At 43.3% G+C, this 26,448-nt stretch overlaps 1 protein-coding gene across 1 annotated transcript in view; it reads left to right on the top strand.

The window, feature by feature from the left end:
- Positions 1-15,997, top strand: part of T265_01204 (hypothetical protein) — a gene marked incomplete at both ends in the record, with an annotated part of 32,714 nt that extends 16,717 nt beyond the window's left edge. Inside the window, 14 exons of the mRNA XM_009165189.1 lie at positions 1,317-1,353; positions 2,759-3,020; positions 5,440-5,654; positions 7,521-7,734; positions 8,178-8,339; positions 9,242-9,403; positions 11,279-11,512; positions 12,079-12,184; positions 12,996-13,078; positions 13,361-13,476; positions 13,695-13,782; positions 13,836-13,922; positions 15,703-15,840; positions 15,890-15,997. Of these exons, the coding sequence (XP_009163453.1) occupies positions 1,317-1,353; positions 2,759-3,020; positions 5,440-5,654; positions 7,521-7,734; positions 8,178-8,339; positions 9,242-9,403; positions 11,279-11,512; positions 12,079-12,184; positions 12,996-13,078; positions 13,361-13,476; positions 13,695-13,782; positions 13,836-13,922; positions 15,703-15,840; positions 15,890-15,997 (2,012 nt within the window). The remainder of the gene's footprint in view (positions 1-1,316; positions 1,354-2,758; positions 3,021-5,439; positions 5,655-7,520; positions 7,735-8,177; positions 8,340-9,241; positions 9,404-11,278; positions 11,513-12,078; positions 12,185-12,995; positions 13,079-13,360; positions 13,477-13,694; positions 13,783-13,835; positions 13,923-15,702; positions 15,841-15,889) is intronic.
- Positions 15,998-26,448: the final 10,451 nt, after the last annotated feature.

The raw sequence follows: 26,448 nt of genomic DNA, 5'->3' as shown, positions 1-26,448 counted from the left end.
CACGTTTGAAGACCATCTATCACTTCCGTTGCTCCGGGGATTCACTTTTCGGACACCACAAGAGCAGGAGTAATCCTGGGGTACGTTCAGCGTACGTTCTTGCCAGTGACGCTCATACCTGACCCAGTATGCTGAACACTTTGTGCCTGATGTGCGAGTTCTGACTGTGCTAGCGCCTATCGAGCCTTGAAGAACATTCTGCATTGTTCTTTCTTCAGTTATTCTTATTTACACGCGTGTTTCCATACCAAACATTGTTACATGCATTGGGACTCATCTTGTCTGACGAACTGTTGGTGGCATGACTTCGAATGAAACGCTTCATCTTTATCTAATATTCCACTGTAACCCTTCCACATCTATCGCTTGCACTCACTTTTTATGCTTGTGACCACGCTCTTCTAAAATAAACCGTAGTAGTGGTTGAGCCGCCTCACTCTGGCCCCGGAGCGGATCAGAGTATGTACGCTTCAATCGATCGTTCAACTCCAGGTTGTTGCGCACTTTCTTGTTTAGTTTAGAACATACCTTTGCTAGCTACTTTAAAAATGTAGCATTTGTGACAAAATGTATCCATCTGCTTTACTGAGGAGCCAATGAACCCTTGCCGAAATTATGAGCTGAGCTCGGTTGTCCAATCAGCGGCATATCGCACTCTTGCGCAGACAACGATCAGTGCGACTTCTGTTTTCGACAGTGCAAGTGCCTCACGTCGTACCGTCGTGGTATCCAGCAAGATGTGCAGTTAGGCGGCTCGAGGAGAGAGCGTACAATAATCTTTGTTCGAATAATCCAGTAAAGTGTGACGCAGAAGCAAGAGACCCTTAGTGAAGTACTCAAACGAACAAGACCACCAACGTATGTTCAGAAGCCTGCAGAAATCCACAAATCACTTCCACGAACATACGGACAGTGCATGACCTACATGAACTTCTTGACAATTAGTTTAGAAATTTTACTGTTTTTTACGTTTCCTTGACGCGATAATTTCCTATCTTCCCGTATTTCTGTCACAACTCTGAGTAAGCCTCAGGTTGACTTGGGGGTAGGAAACGGACAGCCGCATTGTCGAAATCAGACCCCGAGATCGACGGAAACATTGTGTGACCATCAGAATATTTGGCGAATTAAGATTTTTCACACGCCGTGAAATTACCTGCTACTCTGTTAGAACAATGGCACAAAAGTACACAAAGCCAACTTTTGCTCTTAATCCGAAATTCATGATACCTGTGACTGTAACTTGGTTCCCTGAATGAAAGGTTAGTTAATCTCGTCGATAATTTTCCTTGTTTGCTTTCTTCCTCACTTTTCAGACATGGTTGTTTGGGAGCAACGAAACGCGGATTGTCTGTAAGGCCCTGTTTTTATTCGCACTATAGCCTATGCTTTTCCAGTTTTTTCTTAGGAAAATATGTGTTATGTTGCCACATGAAGTTTGATTTAACAGCTCTTTGTCATCTACGATGTTCTTCTCCGTAAAAGTCATTATTAAGGCGTGCCAAGTAAGCTGTGAAGTTGAAGCTCAGGACTTGGTGTAGTCTGCCAGAACCAGTACCGTTCAACCCTGTAGCATCACACCCTACCAACTTGACTCACAGATTTTCTATCGCTAATTTCCCCAAACTCTTGCGGGTTTTGCTGATACTCGTACTCCTAGGTTTTGTCTTCTCCCATAAACACTCCATCCATTCAAATTAGCTGTTAGTCGCTGTGTTGATAGTCGAACTACAACGCTTCCTGTCCAGTATCCTCAAACCGCTGCAATATCATCATGTCCAGGCCCGGTTACTCAAAGGTGAGTTGGTAGGTACATCCTTACGGATTCCATGGGTACATTTTTTCTAGTTTTTCTAGCAATTCTAGTTGATCCCGAAAGATGAATACGAACAACAGCATGCAGCTGATAGGTGATACAGGAAGCATGAAGTATTCGTGTCTAAAGGTGTTTAGGTCCATCATTGGCAGGTGAACAAGATGTTGAGCTTGGACATCCCAAGTCCCATCCATCCAATAGACACCTTCAAGTTAACTGTTTTGTTTCAGCAACAAATACCCAAAAAGTCCTTTTTAGAGTCACCATTCCCATACATTCATGGAAATTTGCTATGACAAGTACGGGTCTGTATATATTCTCTCCCCTTTCTTTGTTGTATAAAAACAACGGAAAGTATGCTTAAGCTATGCTATGCTTTCGGTGCAGAGGTGCCGTGCAACTCGAAGGAAGCACGGGAACTGAACTACCATCTGGTTCTCCAAGAGCGCTTTGAATGGTCTTTTCCGAGAACAAGTGGTTCTTGTTCGTTCTGTCATCCATATGACACTCATCATCCCTCCCTAATCATTTGCAAATGGCTGCTACAACGAATTCCAATTTACCGTATCTTTCATGTTTACCACTGTCCTCACCAACATAGACGTCAGCAAAGTGGGTGCTCGAAAACCGTCTGTTCTTGAATTTGATATACCAACACCTTTGTTCAACACAGGGTACCACTGTGTAGTGTTAAATTCTTGTGATTAGATGTTCAAGCTTCCCGAGTCTGGGTGCTGCTCTCCGCTCGAACTTATTTAAATCCGCAGCCTATATTAAAGGGTCGCTCAAGACAAAACGGAGCTCGGCCGTATTTACTCTCGTTTTGTCATGCTTTTTCGCCTTTCTCGATGACCGGCAGTTCCTGACATGCTAATTATCTTTTGTTACATTTATATCACCAGCCACTAAATTTTGTGAATCATTCTTGTCGTTCCGTTGTAGTCGAATAGTTGCTGAGTGGTTTGACTCGGACCTGTTGCACCTCCCCATATCCATTGCTCAATGTACCAAATCTACCGAGCAGTCCAATGTCAAACATGTCACCGTGTGGCCCGAACTACCTTCTGCTAGTACCATGACCTCTTCCCATACCTGCACAAATGAAGTCGTCGCTACTAAGGATGAGAAGCCGAGTTTAAAGGAACTGAAGCAAAACACCATAACCGTGTGCCTGTTGTTGGAGCTGTTTTCAACAGCTTCACTGGTAGGTTGCCCTTTGTGCACCCGTCTTCGCCAGGCCTTATTTTGTCCAACATGTCAAATAGAATGACAAGTTTTCCCACATTGTTTAGTGTTTCTTTCAGTTGTTCATAAGAAGACTGACTCCCAGTAGAGATGAATCAGCTCCATGAATGTTCGGGAATCTGCCGAATAATTATTCTGACGATTTACTTCACTTCCTTCCCAAAGTTACCTGTTGCTGACGACCACAATATCCGTAGTGGTGCGATGAATTGCATAGTGCTCCAAAGCCTTGGCTGAAAAGGGACATTTTCAAATTACAGTGTAGTTGAATTTCCCCCATCGCTCTTATGGAAGACTGGACTTATACTGGAAACAGCGTAAACTGGTTTATCTTTTCCCAAATTACCATAGGTGTTTTTAAACTGAGGTGATATGTTAATCGCTATAAAAATCGATTTAGCTGGAATTCCTCAATATACTACCTGAAATTAACACACGAAATTCAGATGTCGGTTCTTCGTTCGCTGTCAAATCGTGCTTCTCAAACGTGGCGAAAAACCAGGACAGATGACTTACCGTCTTCATGGTCCAAGATACATGTCGAAGCTTTGGTGATAAATTCTCTCAAAACGCACCTTTGTACCTATATTCAAGCTGACCACCCGAGATTGTCTGAAAATTTGTCGGGAATGTTACGGTTTCGCGTTCCCCCTACTGATTTTCGGCACGCCCTTCCGCCCACTGTGTTACATCAATAGGAACGGTAGCTTCAGATAACTTAAAATAAAGCAGAGTCAATGCAACCGTACTTATAAGGCAGTGACAGAAATATGCAGATCAGTCTACAATCTTTGTGTGAGGACTAAAAGCGCCACGCTAAAAAAAGTTCGATCCTGATTGGCTCGCATTCTGGCCAATAAAGGCATACCTTCTCGCGTCCGCAATCGGTTTGTCCAATCGACGTGATGTTGCGTTACTCCGAACGGCTCTTCTGCAGAGACGATCGTGAGGGCCGACTTCGCTTTAGCCCTGCGATAGGGTGCAAACCTGTGCCATACACGCCAACGTACCGCTTCCAGCAACAACACTTTTTTTTCACAGTCGCGATCTGTTCGTTTGGTCGTTGGCTCGTTCACTGAGTTGGACGATTTGATTATTATTAATCGAGGTGACAGTGACCATCCATGCTACCGGGGCTACCAACATTTTCCTTCATAGAAAATACGTCTGCCTGTCTATATGTGATAATTCAGGTGCGTCCAGCATGCGCTGGTAAAGTGGCGACAACACGCTCGCTTCGCATGTTAGGTTTCCAGATTTCAAACACCGGCATGACCAAGAATATCTACTACTCATGAGCTCTAATAAGAGCGAAACTCGAGTTCAGTGCTTCCCACTTTGGTATGACCTTGGCAAAATAATTTTTCCAGGATAAACGAAAGTGGTGTGAGATTGAATAATGAAGATCTTAGGAATGAGTTCAGTGTTCCCACTTTGGTATGACCTTGGCAAAATAATTTTTCCAGGATAAACGAAAGTGGTGTGAGATTGAATAATGAAGATCTTAGGAATTGAGAGAGCGCTGAAGGTTGGAGGAGATTCGAGTAATTGAGTGACCTTTTGTAGCGCGGAACAGTCATACCCCATTCCATCTAATTTAACCAAACTGGTCCTGGGAAGGCAGTGAGACCCTTAGAAAAGGATTAGGGCTCAAGTCGTCCACAAAGATGTCTTCCTGGACGAACGGCTGAGCACATAAAAACAGTTCAGTCGGTCCCAATCGGCAACCGAGATCCAACGTGCAATTTCATTGCTTCATGGCAATATGGCACCTGGTACAGATGGCTTGTGTGTTGCATTCCTCAAATCCGTTATGGTTAACCTGACGGGTTGACTGTAGAATATCTCGGCTGAAGTAAGGATACCGACAGAATGGAGTACCTCGACGGTGATTCCTATGTTACAAAAATATGCAGGTATGTCGTGCAAAGCCACCGGGACGTCAGGGACCATAACTTCGAATTTGTTTGTTATTATGCTACGCAGATTGATCCATTGCTGGCGACGAACAACAGTGGTCATTTCCCTTGGTTTGAAGACTGCCTTTGACCCCACAGACACTATGGCAGTGTCTGGCAATGAGATGTGTCTTTTCTGAATTTCTATCTCTAACAATAGCTCAGAATGCCTCCTCCCTTCCACCAGATTGTGTCTACGAAAGTCCTCTCCTGTTCATCGCATCCAGCAATGTCTGTCAGAGATGGCCTTGGTGGCCCTTTCTCTGCACACTGATGACCGTCTCGAAACTGCCTTAGCGCATCAGTCACCTATCTCCAGCAAACAAACTAATCAGACAGTACCCATTTTTGGCGTATCGTAGTATTCTCAACAATTCTTTAATCCTGTTCTCTGTTTTATAGCTGTATTTGGTAGAATAGGCGCTTTGGAAACCATATATTCGCACATCTTTTCGTTTCATCCTCATTATATCCACATCTTCCGTTCAGATATACGTGTCAAAACCAGCTTATAACGAGGATTTGTTGCGCATCGGCCTTGTGGCCTGTACTTCATTTGCCGCACATCCAGACTTGGTTGGGAAAACCGCTAGATGTTGCCTGCAGCAACTGGCCATCAATTGTGGTTACGCTGAGTAAGTTGTAACTGAGTTTTCCCTTAACATTCTCAGAAATCATGTTTTAACTGTCTAATCTGAATTAATTTTTCTCAGATCTCATCACCAATCAACATGATGTGGCCACCATAATGGTCTGTCTCACTTGAAACAGGTGTTGTGTGTCGTTGTATGCAGTGTGGATACGATGTCCTCTGTGTTCTTATTGCCAAAATGAAACGAAAATTTCATCATTTATGTGTGTCTCCCCTTCCTCAGTGTGCGGTGTTGCAGTGACGTGTAACACCAGAAACTTGAACTAAGTGGAACAAACCTGGAGCTGGGTTCCCCTACGGCAGTACTGATGTGAAACATTATCTTATCTAAACGGTAGATACTCGTCTGCGTTTTTGGTTTCGCCACTTTAAAGCAAATAATCATGATAGTCGTTCATTCGTGACACCCTTTCGGTGCGTAGCTTTTTTGCCACCTGAAGAAGGCACCAAGTCTGAGATAATATCGGTTTGCCCAAATCCAGACAGTGGCAGTCGGAAAACCAGAATTAGGTTCGAACCATTAACTTTTCGGTCAGTGGTTTCACGCCTTAACCCCTGAGCTATCTTGAGCTCATGTTGTACAGTGGTTCTCAACCATTCTGTTTACTTACTTTTTGAGGCTGCGGTCGCAGATCATTCTCCCTTCAAGCAAGTTTGAAGCTAGAATGCTAATTTCCGCGTAAAATTAATATTGATGCTCAGTATAAAGTGCTGCCTACTACCCACGAGATTAGAGAAAAACGTCAGTGGTAACCGATCTGGCACTCTTTAGCGCTTATCGGTTAGCCACCGAATTTTCGTCGTTCTTTCTTTTGCTTGGACAGTGAACCTAATATGCGTAGAGCCGAGCTCTCGTTCGCAAACTGAGTTAATGTTGACATGCACTCGAGTAAACCTCTCGCTCGTGATATTTTTCATCCGAAGCTAAGATTCCTTGGGGTTCAGTGTGGTCATTATTCAAAATATCGAACTATTTTTACGTGTATATCGCTTAGTGGGTTATGTAAGGCAGATCGACAACCCACCGTCGGTTTCGTCCCTTTTTAGGTTCATCAAGTAGACGTAGTCCCTAGAAAAACGTTTACATAGAAGAGCCCCAGGCGCACACCACCTCAGTTTGTTACTCTACTACTCTTGATAATCATGCACTTTTTGCCTGTGATTAAATGTAATTAGCTTGATCCATATTGTGCTGGATGTTTTCGGGATTACAGTTCCAATAAGAACACAGGGGTCCTACTAGATCCTTTTCAAGGCCTTCATGCATGTTGCTAAATCAGCTTGTTGCCTTGGGGTAGTGTTGTATTGTAAATCAGTGAGACAGTAATAATTAATACCAAGTGCGAAATCGTAAGTGTCGTGCGCCCCAATCACAAGGTGAAACGAATTAGTCCTGCAGAAGATGAGGTCTGCAAATCTATGGCCCCCATCCTTTTTGAAAGCTTAAGCCAACTCCCTCACTTCCGGCGTTGGGAATAGCTGCCATGCTAGAACACGACATTCGTATTGTCCGTTTTTCCCCTCCGCATAATGATAAATCTCATATGGAAGATTTTTGCGTCTCAGTTTGTGTAGTTGATAATTTCCTTGTTCCTTGAGCCCGACAATCTTGTTGCAAACACTTCGCCACAAATCGGGGTAGCCTTATCATCACATGCACCACTACATCAGTGTACTCCGATGAGTTTGCTAACAAGCTTGCCGGGCTCGGAAATCCGTGCGCCTGGCGGTTGCAGTCAATGCTGAAGTTCTATTGCTGAAACCGGTCGCTCCAAACCTATTACTTGTTTCTGCGGACTACGCGGCTTCGTTTCTAGTAATACTCACCATGTTTCTTTCGACCTTGCAGTGTCCACAGTTTGATCACGGCCAACGCAGACTTCCTCGTCTCTACTATCACACTTCAGTTACATCGCGTCATTCTACTTAGTCCAGATGATGCACAACGAGCAGTTCCGCCTGAGCTACTCACAGAGCTTCGTTCGACTTGTCACACATTGGAAACTTTGTTTGAATACTCGACTATAGAGGTGCTCCCACTTTTGCGTCCGTTGGTGAAGCAGGTCAGTTTATGTATATCTGTATATGCTATTCTAGCCACACCTGTTCACCGTCTTGGTGTTACTTAACAGGGATACTCCTTCCCAAAACCTTTGATCCAGATCGTACTTACCATATAAAGAACAACTCCGCAGTCATTTCATCACCCTAACTTGTTTTTTCAATACTCAAGAGAGGAACGGGCGGTTGAATATTGCAAGGACACCAAGGTACAAACATCCCATATTCCTGCAACTAACCAGTTTGATGGGATTAGATTTTTACGGAACTAACAACGCGTTAGTCTGTTGAAAAATAGTTGGATCAACACAAACAAGTAAATGAGCGCTGTACACCACTCATCGGTTAGTAGGTGTCAGCACTTCATCTTACTTAATCTTTAACTTCTCATCTTATACAACCTTTTGGGTCATAAACGGAACATCTTATCCTGCTTTCTTCCCAGATATTAACTTGTCTGGATCTGACCTACGAGCATCATGCGGATCTGTTTCTTCCGGCATTGAAATGCCTCGTGTCAACGTGTCGTTCGTGGAATGAGAAACATCACAAAGCCTCTCCTCTGCATTTTGACAGTTCTCTGGCGCTGGATGAAGCACAGCCCTCGGTAAGTTGAGTCCTGCAACAGCAACACTAGAAAAACATTAAATCTGCTACAACCCAAATACCAAGAAGGCGGACAAAGAAGTTTCCTCTCTGGTTTATATTTATATAATCTTCTGGAGAATTTAGAGCTCCTCCAGAAACCGTAAAAATGGAAATCATCGTTTGAGAAATTACAGTGCAGTCTTCTACGGACGCAGTGACTTTTGTGTAGTAATCCAGGGTGTCTTTCATGATATCGTTACTAAAAACAAATGTGTCCATAACCCTATGACATATTCAGAATGCTTTCAATACTAATGCTACAAGAGTTATAGTGAGACTATCTGGATTTGCTTTTTCTGGGTCCCGAGCGATCCGAACGAAAGTGGCAACTCTATTTGCTAAGTCATCGTACAATATAGAGGATAAGGGCTTGAGTATCTGAAGCCTACTACTGCACAATTTTCACGTTTCAAACTCACAGTTTCGACGAGCAACGAGTGTGAACTTGAATGAACTTTTCGAAGAACTGGATCCACAGAAATAGTTTCACAGAAGAGATGGATTTTTTTTGATCCAGATCGTACTTACCATATAAAGAACAACTCCGCAGTCATTTCATCACCCTAACTTGTTTTTTCAATACTCAAGAGAGGAACGGGCGGTTGAATATTGCAAGGACACCAAGGTACAAACATCCCATATTCCTGCAACTAACCAGTTTGATGGGATTAGATTTTTACGGAACTAACAACGCGTTAGTCTGTTGAAAAATAGTTGGATCAACACAAACAAGTAAATGAGCGCTGTACACCACTCATCGGTTAGTAGGTGTCAGCACTTCATCTTACTTAATCTTTAACTTCTCATCTTATACAACCTTTTGGGTCATAAACGGAACATCTTATCCTGCTTTCTTCCCAGATATTAACTTGTCTGGATCTGACCTACGAGCATCATGCGGATCTGTTTCTTCCGGCATTGAAATGCCTCGTGTCAACGTGTCGTTCGTGGAATGAGAAACATCACAAAGCCTCTCCTCTGCATTTTGACAGTTCTCTGGCGCTGGATGAAGCACAGCCCTCGGTAAGTTGAGTCCTGCAACAGCAACACTAGAAAAACATTAAATCTGCTACAACCCAAATACCAAGAAGGCGGACAAAGAAGTTTCCTCTCTGGTTTATATTTATATAATCTTCTGGAGAATTTAGAGCTCCTCCAGAAACCGTAAAAATGGAAATCATCGTTTGAGAAATTACAGTGCAGTCTTCTACGGACGCAGTGACTTTTGTGTAGTAATCCAGGGTGTCTTTCATGATATCGTTACTAAAAACAAATGTGTCCATAACCCTATGACATATTCAGAATGCTTTCAATACTAATGCTACAAGAGTTATAGTGAGACTATCTGGATTTGCTTTTTCTGGGTCCCGAGCGATCCGAACGAAAGTGGCAACTCTATTTGCTAAATCATCGTACAATATAGAGGATAAGGGCTTGAGTATCTGAAGCCTACTACTGCACAATTTTCACGTTTCAAACTCACAGTTTCGACGAGCAACGAGTGTGAACTTGAATGAACTTTTCGAAGAACTGGATCCACAGAAATAGTTTCACAGAAGAGGTGGATTTTTTTTAACTTTTAGTAGTGCGATCTCCTGCATGCCCCGCGCTTCCACTACAACCCCTTCGATACACCAGACACTCCTGGCCACAATCGTCCTATTCTTCCGTGGTGTGACAGCAAGTCTAGCTGTAAGGATTTTATGTCCCTCGTATAACGCACCCCTTAGTGGTTGCAAAAAAATATCTACGCTCGATTTCCTCCGATACTGTGGTGTAATTTAAAATAGAACACTACATTTCGTTTTGATATCCATTGCTACTGCAAAATCAATACCGTGTTTTTCCCTCTTGTGTGTACAATGTGCGAGCTCTGATTCTATCGGCCTTTTTTATATTTCTCTTCAGTTTGAAACGAAGGTTTCAAGTACGAGAGATCTGTATTGTTTTCCTCGCGTCTTTTCATCCAATGTTGCTTTTTTTTAATTCTCGGAGTCACCCTTTTTCCAACGTACTTCTGAACTGGTTCGTTTTATTGTATCGGGTGGTCTGCAGGCCAGATCCCAAAGCTATTAAGAACTTGTGAAGCATACGAGCGCGCCAAATGTACAAAGGTACTGAAGTGCACCGCCCTAGTACTAAATTAGTTACCACACTTGAACTGGGATAGAAAAACACTGACCAGATATTTCCCGGATACTTCTTCAAAGAATGCTGAAACGTTGTATGGAGGTCTTGGGTCGACGCACTTGGAGAAAATCTCTCCGACCCTTCTTGACAGATCTGTAGTAGGAGGTGCTCCTATACCATCTTTTTATCTTTCCTTCTTGTTTAAATCATCCGTTTATATCCCATTTACCCATGAATATCAGTTCTCCGACAGTTGTCACCTTTTGGTCTTTCAGTTCGCTAGGATCAAACATGTGGGAAACATGTTTTTTTGCATTTTTGGTGGATTGTATAAAAAGAGTCTACCAAGACGGTTGCGTACCATAGATGACGTATACGGTTAAAAAGAAGCAACTTTACCAAATCCCTTTCTGTATCAGCAGTTTTCCCTTTAAAAAGAACAAATTTACCAAATCCCTTTCTGTATCAGCAGTTTTCCCTGTTCTGTTCAGTAAGCCTTCTCCAAATTAGGGAGGAAAAGCTGACGGACACTATTGTGCCCTGATCAAACGCCGCGTCACTGAATCAGTGTGATTACCTTTGTTTATCTCAGCTTTTGGAATCCAAAGTAAGCAGTGCATCCAAGATCTGGACACTGTCTATCATTGTTTAAACTCTTGTGATGAAAGCACCGTGTCCTGCCGTTATATTATCCTGACCAAGTTAGCTCATTATTTGGGTTTTCGAATAGAATCAAAACAGTCAACCGTTTCTCTGGTTTTCCTCTAGACGTCAGAGCCGGCAGATGTGATGTCCGACATCTTCTCACTGACTTTGCGTAACACCCGGGCGCTGATCGAAGAGACAAGACGCATACATAATATCGGTGGACCATCAGTCTCTCCGGATGGGGACCAGTCTTCATTGGTTTCCAATGATACATCATCACGAACCAAACCGAAAGAAGAGCAAGAAGGGGACTGTGCTCGCATATTTCCCGATCATCTGCACATCGTAGAAGAGGTAGGTGTTAAGCGTGACAGACCACTTACAAAGTTGTTGAAAGCCCTTCGACAGCCCACAACCGGTTTCGTTCTTTCTGGGAATCATCAGTAGGCGCAGTGCCTGAGTTTCTGTCAATCCAAATTACATGAAAGTTGACAAATACACTTATTCGCATGCCAATTTGGTTTCCACGGGAAACTCACGTGATTCCTAGCTGAGTCTCTGTTTATGGTGTTCTTCTGGTGCAGCACATTTAGTTGAAGAACATCGTAAACGATACCTTCAGCTTGGATTCCAGTGAGTCTCCCGTGAAAACCAATTCGGTATGCAAAGGTAGTTGTTAAGTTCAACATTTGCGATGCATGGAAATGCATGTGCACTAGAAGCAAAAAAGGTTCTCGTAAGTACCATCCATTCGGTTTGTCAAAACGTGGAATGCCGTTGTCGAAGGTCATTCGCTTGTCTACTAAATTTTCCACCTGTTTTTATCAATCTCCACGTTTCATTTGGGGGGGTCGGTGACATCTTGTTCCTTATTGTCAAAGATCAGGAATGATGCACTAACTCGCTTCTACTCGCTTCAGGTTATGCTACGTTGCGTTCATTTGTTGGCTCAAGCACAGCCCAAACTTCGAATGCTCAGTATGGACGTACTGGTGGAAGGCTATATTACATTGGCTGATGAGACAGGTGAGTAATGATGGTATAGCTGAGTGTGCTTGCTTGAATTTAACTACTCACTACCTATGACGAGAATGTACCTCTGTTTGATCGCCTGTTGTTTTGTCCACTCTCGTTACCCATCACTCACCTGTTGTCCCCAGTGGTTTGCGGTAGTAGTCTTACTTCCGCGCACAACTTTGCGGACGACCTCAACCAGTTTGGGGAGAGAGCTGTATTCACAAATGTTCCAGTAGCACTCCAGTAGGCGGAACCGATGCCAGTAGATTAGACGGAATGGATAACTCCAAGTTCTAGGTGTGGCACCAGCCTGTCTTGATGTTTGCGAGGGTTCACTTGAAATTCCTATTGAACAGTCGATATCCCGTTCGTATTGCACAAGAGTAGGAGGCGCCACTCTTGCATCATCGCATACAAATTTCTCTTAATGTGAAATCTGTAATTCGCCTAAATTTGGTGTGGCTGGTCAATTTTGGACCGACTCGGTACTTGTTGCTGATCACCGGATTTACTGATGGTTTCTTTGTACAAAGCACGGCAAACAGCCGGTGATGGACTTTGAAAGCCCTCTCATTTTTACCAGTTTGTAATTACTTCTTAGGGCCAGTGACCTCTGCTTCACACTTCATCCGGCATCAGTTTGGTACGGGATGTTTCCCTCTTCATGGTTGGAGTTACATCCGATTTTTATTGTTCCTCCAATGTTTCACCTGTTTGACTCCCTCAGGGGAGAAGAAAACAGCTAACTATATTTGTTCCTAAGGCAATTTTTTTATTCACTCATTGATAGTAATTTTCAGTTTTACTTGTTCTCTCGCAGAACTGCTTCTTCCGTTGGTCCACAAGGCCTGGGCTTCCCTAATGGCTCGTTTCAAAGACCAGCATGCCGTGGTAGTAGAAAAAGTAAGTCTGAACTACTGCATTTGCTGTTGTCAGCCCTGATGGACATAAGTCGGTGCACATCTCACCCTAACTAGACCCTCCTGGATGGATGGGTGTAGTAAGATCTCTCGTCGTTAGCACCACACACAAAAAACTTTAAAAAACATTACCTCCACCAGTGTCCAGCTAACCAATATCTAGTTTTGCTTCTTTATTTATTGCATTTCACCATGTGTTCTTCTACCTGGCAGCCTACCTCGTTTACTGATATTGACATGTCTCTTAACGTCCTTTCCTTCACAGGCATTCCAGTTGCTCACTGTACTCACCAAAGTTGCGGGTGATTTCATCCGAGCGCGAGCCTCATCAGATATCCTACCACCTCTATTAAACTTTCTTACTCGTGGAGCCTCCGTCAGGTTAGTCCACTTAATAAGTCTGTCTGTCCTTACTCCGAACTCTGAACTGAGTTGCGTTTTTTAAATTGACTTTGAAGGGTCTTTTCCAAATCGGTCTGAAATTCCTGGTTGATAACTAGGCTCTTTGATGGTAGCTTACCGTCCCAGTAGATGAAATCTGTCGACTAATCGATGGAACTAGGGGTTACGCGGAGCATTCATTGTTTTTCTTATTTCAGTGCCGAAGCCAACGAATCTTTTCAGCATCTAACAGCTTATCGTGTTCAGAGGCAGTTGCTTCTCCAGATGGGATCATTGTGTGTTCAGGTAATTTGTGTTATGTTCACGAACTATCCGAATACTGCGGTCTCTGAATGCAGCTGGGTCTGATGTCTGAGTCACTGCGGTCTGTCATTCGTACGCTGATTCTCTATCTGGAGGATGATCAACCTCAGGGACTGCAACAGGTGAGTCTGGAGCTTCTTGGTCAATAGCATGTACCATATTGCTTACATCCAACCCATCCACAGTGGTCGGAAAATACCGCCGTCGCTTTCTAACTTGCTGCGTTCTTGGTTGTTGACCAGGTGGCTGTTGATCTGTTGGTAATTGACTTGCAAACGTTTCGAGTTTGCAGTTTGGTTCTTGATGCCTCCTGCCCACTACGAACATAGGCTTCTCATTATCGAAGGGTGATTTATACCTTCCAGAAATGAGAACTTCCTTAAGACGAATATAATATTTCGTAAACCACCGCAAAAGTGCAATACTGCTAACATGGGAAACTTTTTTGTCTCAGATAAGATTTCGCCAGTCATTTGTCCCTCAGTGATGGTCATGTGGCTGTTTCGATCATCTGCGCCGCGAGTCCCAGCTGAACAAATCGAGACAACAAACAAGGAATGCACTGTTCGGATTTTTGTTTAATACATAGAAGAAGCTCACAGACACAGGTTAATTACCGATTCGCAGTACACATGATTACTGTGTGGAGTGAACCGCTATATGCACTGATACACTAACTAACCAGTGTTTCTAAGCTGAAATGATTGTACTGCAACATTGCGGCCTAGCCCTTTCCGAGAAGGTCACTCAGTCCTATTTTGGTTGCGAATGGATCCCGAAACCTGAAGGTCGAGGTTACACTCATAGATTATTTCCGTTACGTCATAGAATGCTGACGAAATACAGTCTCTCCAAAGAGGAAGAGAGAACGAAGGCAATCGAGGTGGCAGAATGTTGTTGAACTTCTCCGTCTAGTGGTATTTTTAGTTTATCCTGTATCCAAATTAGTTTTAAAAAAAAGCACGCTAAAACGGCATTCAAATAAGGGAATAAAATAAATCAAGCTGAGATAACTGTACCTTTGTTGTAACTGAACAATGAAGCCTTCACTTCCATCCTGCCTCGAAAAATGTTTCTTTCTCAACCATGTAGGCTGTGGTAACTGTTTCCAGTTAGTACCAAAGCTTTCCTGACAGTTTAACCTGTTGAAGCTAGCATGAGGAGATTTGAAAAGTTTTAGTCGACTGAGTGAAGCCTCGTAAGTGGAGCCAATCTATGCTGCAAAGCCTAAAAGTACTGTGCAGCTGTTTCACGAAATTCCAGAGTTTCGAAATCACGGTTTCCCGTTAATCGTTTGGGCACCTGATTGTTCGGCCAACAGCGGCTGATCAGCAGTATGATTAATCCGCACTTTGTCAGGACAGCGCCCGTTTTTCCATCATAGAAACTATGTCACTAGTCGCGTGTTGACATGCTCCTCAGATGGAAGTTTCCCTTATGTGAGATTATTCTTACTCTGAGCTACTTATAAATTGATGGTAGTATGGAATCTGATTATTTTCAACGAACCCCGCCCTGTAAGTAGGGCGAATCTATATTGGAGCTAGGCAGCGCGTAGAACACATGATGTGGTTGGAGCGTGAATGGAGCTATATCCTTATTAAGTACGATTTAATTGCAACGCTGATCAGCTGCTCATGGCTGAGCGGTTGAGCGTTCAAACTACTAACCTGGAGGTCGCGGGGTCGAAACTCCCTGGAGTTTCGTAAAATGCGCACCCTTGATGATTTCTAATAAGGCTGAAACAGCTGTACGGCGCTTCTCAGCCGTTCAGCGTACGCTAGCTCCACTTACGCTGCAAAATCTCCGTTGGGAGTATTCTGATGACTATGCGTTTACCCGGTCCGACTTCCATTCACCGTCGCCAGCACTATGTTACGTCATTCTCCTCTCGTTCTCCAGGCTGCTGAACACAGTCTGATCAGACTATGGCGAATAGATCCCGGTCTTATATGGACATGTATATTGGCAGAAGTTCCGCGGGATCTTCAGAAAGAGATTTTTGGCCCGATACCATCCGAAAAATTTCAAACCTGTGAGGTATGCCTTTTTGAACTACTTCATTTCACCATTTATTTTCCTCATTCAGACCTTACGTGCACAGGAGGAACCAAGTAAGAAGATTGCATTTACACGCGTGAGACAGCTGTTGTTGCGTTTGTATCGAGTTGTTCCGGATAGTAGTCCGCCTCAGTGAACTCCATTGATTGATTGATTTTTTCTCCATTTTATCACCTTATCTGAGATGCTTTTCTAGTTTCGTATACCACTCGATCGGTCAAATACACCCATTATTTTCACTTGATGTGTACCGTTTCGTAATGCGTCCGGGCACCAGGGTGGTCCAACTACGTCCACAGCTTCGAGAACTGAAATGCTCGTTAGTTTCCCTTAGGCTAAATATGAAACGTTTCAGGAATAGTCAAGAGTATGTGCGGTCTACGGAGTTGTGAGCTACTACTGAACGTCTGATTCCCTTTACTGAACCTTTGCTTCAAATCATGCAACTAATAATTTACGGCAACAACTTATCTAATACATCCAACGTTTGTAGAGTTGATGAACCGAGGCAACAGAATAATCAAATTTCGCGAGCCCTTGTCCAAGATTCATAGTTTTTACACTCTCCGAAACATAAACTATCAAGTGCGCTTCGTGAATACAGCCCAGTGATCCTAAAATGGTTGATCCAACATGGGTGGATAGGGTTCTCATCGAGGAGCCCTCTTCCAGAGTTTTCTGGAATACCTCTTCAACAGAGCGCTCCTTATTGTAAACTGACCGCATCGTGCGACTTTATACAGAGACAATGAACTCTCGGGTAACTGTTCTGCCATGCGGGACTCAATGTCTGTAGAATGTGTCCCTCTTTGCAAAGCACGGGGTCAAAACCATCAATAAAAATTGCTTTAGTTAAGGAATGATATCTAGGTTTAATAGATCCTGGGGTCGCATAGATTGACCTGAAAGTGTGAAGTTGTGGTAAGGCATTAATTTTCCTAGATTTTGTACTCAGCTTAGTTGGCACATCCCTTACAAATTTCGGTGGCAAACTGTATGAGGATCGCTATTTTAGGGACTAGTGATGTATGCTTACTTTCCGAGGAAAACGAGTTTCTCGGGAAGTTCTACTGCATTCTTCTCAGACGAATTCTTCAAGAACGAGACAGGTGAATGGAACCGGCCCATAATGTTTGAAAGGAGATATCGGATGCCGTTTAATTTCTTTTACAAGGCTTACTTTGAAGTCAGAAGTTACGGCACGACTGAGAAAGAATTGATGTACTTCCCCATGTTCCAATATTAGCTGCTCGGTCTTTCGCAAATCAAATTGTCGAAGCCTTGTCCCTGTGACCGTTGTCACCTAGGTTCACTTAATTTGCCCACACCTGGCGAGACTGACATTGAGCCTTTAGCAACCCTTGCCTATTTAGCGTTGCGCATGATATGGTGCCTGCGGTTGGCGTAGTACGTGCCGAGTATCACGTAGGTGCAGAGATTAATCGCATCCACCATCTCATCACAGTAGTCAAGGAAGGGAATGATGTCACCGCTGAGAACATTTTGGACGGGTCAACGCAACTTTCAGCTGCGAGTCAAGTGAGATTGTCACAGGACACCGGAGCATGTGAATAAACTGAGCTATTTTGCGGAATCTATGTGGCTTATGGACACAGTCTTTTGATATCCTCTCCATGTATATACTGTGTGTTTCACTATAGTTTGTACAGCAATAGTGTGGACAATGCGAATCCTGCTTTTTGATAAGAAGTAACAAAGTGTTAAGATAAAGAGCTAAGATCACCACTCCTTAGTAAGATAAATTTGCTACATGGAGACAAACCTGTTGTATGCGAAGTGTGTTTTTCATAAGAATGGAATTGTTAACCGGAAAGTCACCGGTAAGGGAACCAGCTGACACAAATACATTAAGCTTATCACTATGAGCACTACATACCTCAGCTTAATCGTTTATGCCCTAACGAAGGTATTCCATTCATTTGTTCATGCGAGAGAACCTTGAATTCCACTCATAATTTGTGGATGACGCATCCGTAAGAATGCTGTACAGAATTAATTGACACGTAAGTCAATCAACAAGTAAGCCATGTTGACAACAGTGGAATGATTAGAAGCAATCGTACTTGTTTTTGTGCAATGGAACGTGAATAAATCCAGTAAGTGCAGGATACGGAAGGTGCGCTCATCTTCAATTTGAACAGCCCTTATATTCACTCGTGTTAACGAGTGAGATTTGCTGAACACTTTATCAGACATGAAAACTTCATCAACAGAAACTTGCGCAATTTTTCACACGGCAATAGGTTCTGCTTGTGCAACGATCCTCGAGTTAAGGCACAATCAAAATGATTACGATCAATAAGTCAATATCAAGATAATTGGTGAGGGAATTTTTCTGTGGTGCCACAATAACAAGGTTATTGTTCGGGAGCGCATTGACAACCACATACTGCAAGGGCGCTCATTTCAAGCGCAGGTTTTCACCACCAAATGTAATACTTGTCGCGGTGTAACTTGCATTCCCACCAGTTCTTCACTGTTAACTGGGAAATACGGGGTACAATGTATAGATCAAATCGACGGTTGGTGTGTACCGATGTGTACGTCTACCTACACAAGGACAAATGAGTGTACACAGAAAAGTAGCCTTCATTGAAACTGAAAGCGCTGTTCGCACTGGGTTCCATTCTGTTTTCGGACAAATTTTGGCGTCGTTTTTCTTTAACTTTGTTCCTCTCTTGCTTGCGTCCGCTACATCTGGAGCGACTGCTTCGATAGACCGCAGCTGAAACTGAACAATGACGACTCCAGTGGTGAGAAAAACATGATTTACTGATAGGCTAATGAGTAGCCGATTATACTTTTATTAGTAGGTGGTGCTTATGAACTTCCATCTTGCTTGGCGGGGCCTATCGAGTTATTAACAATCTTTTCTCCCAACCATCCAGTGTGCCTGTTTGTGGTCGACAATGTGACTGCAATGTGATACGATTGTTGACGTGGACTTATTCTGGACCACATTATTGGTCAAACCCGGTAAGTAGGAGTTTGTTGAGTTGGAAATTGAGCGAGGCTTATAGCCTAAACAGTTGCAAGTGACAGCCCACTGCCAGACCTGAATAAAAGGTACAGGATATATCATCCTAGTGTTTCCCCTTGGTAATTAAGTCAGCATGCATACGTGCATTCGAAACTGGTCTCCCCATAGAGATACTTCCTCTTGAGCGCTTCGAGATAGAGGTTGGATGCTAAGAACCCCAAACTTAGAACATTTAGTTGTACTATATCGAAGCCTCGCCTAACTTCATATGACTGAACTTATCAGTTGAACACCAGAAACCAGTTAATTCCGTCTTCCTCTGCACGACAGTGGCAGTTTTCATCGGCAGAGTCCTCACTATGCCTAAGAAATAGTTCGGAAGTGACCGAGTTACAAACGGTGCACGTACGGTGTTGCAGGTCGCCCGCATTCGTAGTTAGTAGGTTAGGACGATTTTCAGTTGCCTTCCTTCCTTGAGATTCACTTTACTACCTTCCTTAATGTCAGTACAGAACACGTTTAGCTGCAGCATTGAAAAGAATACAATCTGAAACGGGAGTCCTCCTAAGACACTTGTTGGAAAGGTAAGGTAAGGTACTATATATAGTCAAAAACTGCCACGAGAAAAATACCCATAGTTTAGAAACGAACTGAGGCGATTTTTATAAGGGAAGAAACGGAAACTATTCACTTGGCTCAATGAAGAAAAATGTTTGTCTGGTCTGCCTTTAGCTAGGGATTTCCATTTATTTAATTAACTGAGTATATGAATGCGGGAATAAACTTGCTGGGTTTACTGACCAAAGCTGTTTAAGTTAGAGGTTAACATTGCTCCAGTGTGTTTATGCAGCGCTAAGCGAAGTTGTCTAGTAATATGGTGTCCTAGGACGGCGGGCCAGCGACGGGATTAATCGATCAAATCGCCATCAGTTACCTATGGTACGGTTCAACAACTGACTGCCTCTCACTTTGGAACACTTGTATGGGTTATGATCATGAATTCTCCTACAGTCACCTCTCTGTTCGCTTTCCACAGCCGCCTAAGAGGCGGATAGCTAGCTCACTAGATAGGTAGAGGTTGGTGTATCCTGATATCAAAATAACTCATCAGAACCGTCTTGTGGACTCCCTTTTAACTGCCCTCCCATCGGATGTCAACTCATATTGTGACGAAAGTGTCATATCCTTGCACAATTTGGGTAGTTTCGCCCGTAGCACAGGGCCACCGAGTTCTCTCAGACGCCAAGAATCAGGCAGAACAGTAGCACTACTTGAATCGCGCAGAAATATCCCCACCGGCTGCGAACATAATTCAGCTTGACCAATTATCAGACGTCAAGTCAAACATAGTTTACGCGCCGATCAGAAGCCTTGTTGTTAGGGAGACCGGAGGAATGCATAGGAATGCTCGAAGATTCTTTTGTTTGTTCCGTGCGACCGGGAAACGTATCTGAGTGAAACCATCCAGGATCAAACTGGGGTGACCACGTTCAATAAAGGACGAAGTGTCAAGCCCCGAGCCAAGCATTTGAGGTAGGATTCTCCCGACCACCTGCTTCACTCAGCCAGGTTGTCAAATTGCAGTAGGATCCTCGACGGTAAACCTGGAAACCCTATGGACCTGGAGGTTTATGGTTGATTTCGTCTCCTCAGGCGCCACCAAGCTCCTTGTTTGGATAATCTCTCACCTGCATCACTCATGTATGGGACTGAAGTTCCCAGTCTGATGTATTCACCTCTATTTGAGAAGGCTGTCCCATACAACTGGGAAAAATCAGTGATAGCTCTCATTTTCACAGAAGTGCGGTGATCATACAGAGATCAGCTTGACGGCGGTGGTAGCGATATTCTTAGCGTCACTTGTCATTTACCATCTTATGGTAACATTGACTTGAAAGCACCAAGCGGGATTCCGGCCTGGTAGGGCCTCCATTGACCACATCTTTACACTGTCAGATGTTTGACCAACAATATTATTATTCCTATATTTTCAAGGCCATCCCTTTCAGTTGGTTGCCCAGCAAGAAATTTTGTGAACATAATAAGCTTTTTATGTTTCTAAACTTCCATAATGTGTGAGCGCACACACTGGTGTCCGTGAGCACTTTCTCAGTTCCTAATTCATTTTGTGATGGACGAGATAGTGAGACAAAGGCTGGAAGATCTTCAAAACCCTGGTGTTCAAACAGATGTTGACGAAAGCCTTGTCGATTCGGTATGTGCGTACGATATCTTCCTCGCCTTCAAGAGGTGCAGGCAAAGTGCTTTTGGGTGAACTTATCAACTTCAACCCTTCCTTTAGCATGCGCTTTGACCCCACAAAGCTTAAGATTACGCTTCTGGGTAGGATATGCACCGACTGAAAGCTTCACTCACCATCCAGGAAGAAGCACTCGAGTTGATGGATCATTTTACGTATCTTGAGAGTTGCATACAGTCTGACTTCTGTGTGACAGCCGAAGTTAATACACTAATTTACAAGGCTGGGGTCATGATTACTAGTTGAAAATACCTGAGGCAGTAAAGCGGGGCATCCCTAAATCCCAAAGGACGTGTCTCAGGCCAAAATACGGGACTTTTGCTGTTTGGTTGTGAGACGTGGCCTCTGCGAGCAGCGGAACTGAGACATCTTCAGGTTTTCAATAACCTATCTAGGAAACCAGAGGTCGTGTGGACTAGTGTCGGCGAATCCGCAACCGGCTAATTAGAAAACAAGTATTGGTTTTGTAACATTGATTTTAGTCGAATAATATGTCCAACACCAGAAGCCGCACTGCTCTGGTCATGTACTCGGCATGCCACTTCATTGTTCTTCAAAGCGGGTGCTGTTTGCCATGCTTATTACAGTGCAGTACCAGAAGAAATGCGGGCGAGCTTTGACCTGACAGAAGCGTGTGAGAACGACCACAAAAATTCTGGACACTATTTGTGCTATTCACCGCTGGATCCCCTTGTGCATGGAGTTCTTGTTATCAGTTTTTATCCAGATTGAATGAATATCTGAGGTGTAAGCACCTCGGAATGGTTGTGATAGGCTAGCATTAGGTTCATCGCCTAATCACTCTTTTTTTTCTTCAAAACACTCCTTTCAAACAAATTATGGTCGTACAGAAGCGAAGCATCACTGTTAAACATGAATGTGCTCTCGATGATAATGAGGATGCTTTCTAAAACACCCAGCTTGTTTTCGTTTTACTGGACTGAGAAATTTTACAGGCTAGAAGCCATCCGACAATTCCCACGTAGAGGGACAATCATCAAAGGCCGGGACGTCTGAGCGTTACCGGGCTATTTTTATTGGCACAATAAGGTATTACGAATATGGCACGCCACCTGGATTTACTGGAAAGTCGAATTCATGCCTGGCTTCCTGTTATTGAAGGAATACAGACAGGCCCATAAGAGGTCACGCGTCAAGTGATGTTGACCAGCTCACCAAAACTGTACATGCTACGTTTGGCCCCAGAAATAAAAATTCTGAGGTGGAGTCTGTCTGAATGTGATTCATTCCATCTGTTGGTTGTACTTTTCGACTTAACAATCGGGATAATATTTCAAAATGAGGACGGGTTCTCGGTTTTATGATTTGATTTTTGCACGCTAGAATTTTGGGGAATCAGTGTTTCTGTGATTGAGAGGTTGTCGTAGTACTTGAGACGGAACGTCGCTGGAGGGCGAAATCCACAACTGAAAAAGTGTCGTATGAAGTATTCTGTTGCATATTAATCTACGGGTAACTTGAGAATTTGGGTGGGCTGTGCAAACAACTGTACAAGTTAGTCAACTTCTCCATTAATGACTACCGTACAAACTTATGTGAATCATTTATCTTGGATTTTTTGGACCCCATGAAAAATCGTCAACCAAATTATTTTGCCGTTAACTGACCCTTAAAAATTCTTCGTCCAGTTTTTGGTGATAAAGTATGTTCTTTAGTTGCTGAATACCAGAAAGAGTAGTACGAAGTTTTCTCGAAAAATCAGCGTTACAACAAAATATTAACTCGCGTAATTCTATGACTTATTCTACTGGTGTCCACCATCGCAAGGTAGAGGTCAGGGTATTCATTTAAGGCACACAAGGTTAGTTACTGTGATGAAGAAATTTTTGTTGAATTCTTTTCCCAAAATTTTTACCTCGCCAGGAGGTAAGTACACATTTCAAGCTGATTCCACTTAGCAAGTTTGAATATAAATTCTGTTACTATAAGGGTACACAGTCCATATAGGGTCCTCAAATATCGAGGATTAGATTTTGAAACTCTGACTAGTTGTCAGAGGGTACACACATACGCCACCCAACCATAGAATACCCATGAATGCACATTCTAGCAAGGGAATGAACACGAGTCTCGTCTAGTCTACTTGACAAGCTTAATGAAAGCACTTTGTGATCTTGGCAGACCGGACAGCCTGTACTTTCAACTTACGAACACTGAACAACACTACGGCGGTTCATTGTACGCTCCAAATGATCACTCAAACCCAGTTTACCGTACCTCATTGTGCCGCCCAATTGCAATTTGCCACCTAACGTCGTAGTAATGCGACACAATACGAGGTAAAATGCACCCGCTTGAGAGGATGTGGTAATCAAACTGAATCCCTGACTACTGAGTAAACCAGTAGTGAAATTCAATTAGGAGATCCGAGGAATGGACAATTGTATCAGTTAGCTTATCATAGCGATAAATTGTTCATCAGTTACTCAGGCACATTTTACCATCTACCTGATGCCGGCCGTAAGTGAACGGCAAGATTAGTCACTGATCGATGAAACGATCTCATGAAGCTGCTGTAGTTTTGTGTGCTACCTCTGATGATACATCCTGTTACTTCGGCCAGGATAGAACAATCAAACGCGGATCTAGTGTGCTAATCGGAACAGACCTTGCCAAATGGCTCTTCGAATGCCTTAAAATTTGGCCAACCTAGTAACACACTCACTTGGTTTAACGAAGGTTTCGTATCAAACATGCTGCCCAGCTATCAGTTAGCCGAACAGATACCAGAACGTTACACAACAGTTTAAGTGAACCGTCTCGGTCCACATTCACACTAAATTTCTCAAAAGAAACCTACTGACACCCAAAGAGTCAAACTATACTAATATAATGCAGTAGGTACAATGGCTATTTGATTATCATTGCTGTTAGACAATATCTTGTCTAGTTGCGATTTTAAGCGATTCCATACAACTTTTCCGATTAATACAACGCTGGTAGTTGTTGTTTCTCACTTCCTGTGTGTTATCCTCCGTCTCTCTGTCTCTTGCTTCAGCCTTTCATTCTCCGCTGTGTACATCTGTTTCCATCCACGCCTGGAAAACTCCTTATCTTAGTCAACATTAATTAGTTGCTAAAGTTTTATGTGGTTGCTGTGATCAGTTAACTAGTTAATCTGACAAGACTGGGGGAGTATAAGCCGAATGAAACCGACTTAGGGTCAATCGAACGATAGGGGCTACTCATTTGCACGGTGGATTCTTAGTTGCATTACCCATAATCTAACACCAAATTGAGCTGAACTCCTCATCCATCAAAAAGCGTCCAAAATATTTCAAGTTCTTGGCTACTGAGAACGAACGAGAGATTCAGCTGACATTCAGCTCAGCTTCCTGCTAACACGAATTTTATTTGCAAATAAAAACAACCAAGATGGTGTTCAAGTAGGGTGTAGGATTCATTAGAACTCGGGGTCCAGGTCTGCTTCGTGAGCTCTATCGAAGGCTTTTCAACAGTATGTCACGAAAAGGAAAAAGGAGATTATCCCCAACGTCATTTTGACTAGAGGTTACATCATCTCTTTTGGTCCAATCCCATCTGGACGCTCCACAGAATTGCGGCAATTTCTTCGACTGAGAGTCCTGTTCAGTTCAGTTGTGCTATCGGATTTATGCAAAAATTTTCGCTCGACATGCGATTACTCTATATCTACTCCTAGAAGGGACACTGGGTGGCATTAGTGGGATAAACTTTGGGTTTGCATCACCCGCATCACTTCGAAGCAAAATTTCGAAAGATAGATGAGCCCATTGAATAAATGTTTGAATCAGCACTGCCACTTATCATGAACTTCCTCGGTCACATCCTGGAAAGAAGTATCTATTACTGCATTACCGCCAACCGCGTAGAATAAGCAACAGGACCACATGAATTCCGCCAAGGAAATTGAGAACAGCTGCGGACGGTGAAAAAGTTCGAGAGATGAAGTGTCAACTTGATTACCAAAGCGAGTTTCTAATGAACTACTAGGTGGGAAGATAAATATTTCAAAGTACGTTGTACGGTGGCTTTTGAAAAGACAGGTGCGTAGTCCTCACCTACCAGCTCAAGGAAGAATATTCACCGGCGGAAATGCTTATCAATGCTTGGCTTAATGCAGATGAATTTCTCAGGAAATCAATATACAGTCGCCCCAGTCCGTCTCTTACTTATTTTTTGAATAACCTTCGAAAAGCTACATTCAGGTGCTTTGGAACTGACCCACACACCACCGTGAAGCTGACGGTTCTACTCAAGGACATGAGACTAGAGTTCGATCATCGGTAGATTTATGAGTGCGTAAACGTATTTCGATTCGCCTATGCCTATTCTTCTGTGTTTGAAAGGAATGCCACTGGAATGGAACGCCAACGTATGTCTATCAGCAAGACAAGACACCAGCATGTAGTAAACTACCTAGAGAAGATTCTATCCCACAAATAGACAGGCTCTGGTGTTTCCAGGAATGGATTCCAAAACCACCGGATCTGAGTACACTGTATCTTTTATAAGTCAGCTTACGTAAGTCAAGACACCAGCATGTAGTAAACTACCTAGAGAAGATTCTATCCCACAAATAGACAGGCTCTGGTGTTTCCAGGAATGGATTCCAAAACCACCGGATCTGAGTACACTGTATCTTTTATAAGTCAGCTTACGTAAGTAGAAAGGTTCATAAATCGGTTCTTTAAAGCACCGGAGGATTCAAACTGAGAATTAGGTTGCATATCTTTTCACAAGTAGCGATGATACAACTGGTTTAAACCGTTGCCGTGGATTGACCGATCTGAACACATCGACTGGGCATCGCTCAGAAGAACAGGCGTCACTAGCTACTAGTGGCCTGATGAGTAGCTAGAATAACTGATTTTACGGCATCGCACAGATTGCCGAACGCCAGGAAAGGCACGGCAACTGGCGCTTTCTCGGTCACTACGTAGTAAATAATCTTATCCTTCAGCTCCGTTACTTTCAGTTGTGATTGTGACTTCAAGATGTTCCAGACAATTTTTATACGGGTGTATCTGAGGTGGGATTATTAGCCAATTCAAGCCTAGTCTGTCGAGTAAAATCTCTGATGGCAGGATATTGTACCGGCAAAAGCTGTGACAGGAAAAGGGTTTGAAGTACGGGCTCAGTAACTGATCCGACTGAATGGCTTGAGGCATATATACTATGCTGGAGAATTAGACTGCCATATAAGGGACCAGAAATTGTATCCTCGTCGATTTTGGCGAGGGTTTTGATGGATAAGGTCGCTGCCTTCAATCTGTTTCCTGCCGTTTCCTTGATATATGAGACGTTCGGTATCTGTATCATGTTT

The sequence above is a fragment of the Opisthorchis viverrini genome, assembly GCF_000715545.1.
Source record: "Opisthorchis viverrini unplaced genomic scaffold opera_v5_13, whole genome shotgun sequence".
NCBI lineage: Eukaryota > Metazoa > Platyhelminthes > Trematoda > Opisthorchiida > Opisthorchiidae > Opisthorchis > Opisthorchis viverrini.
Note: the sequence above shows the minus strand (reverse complement) of the source record. Positions and strands in the feature narration are given on the sequence as shown.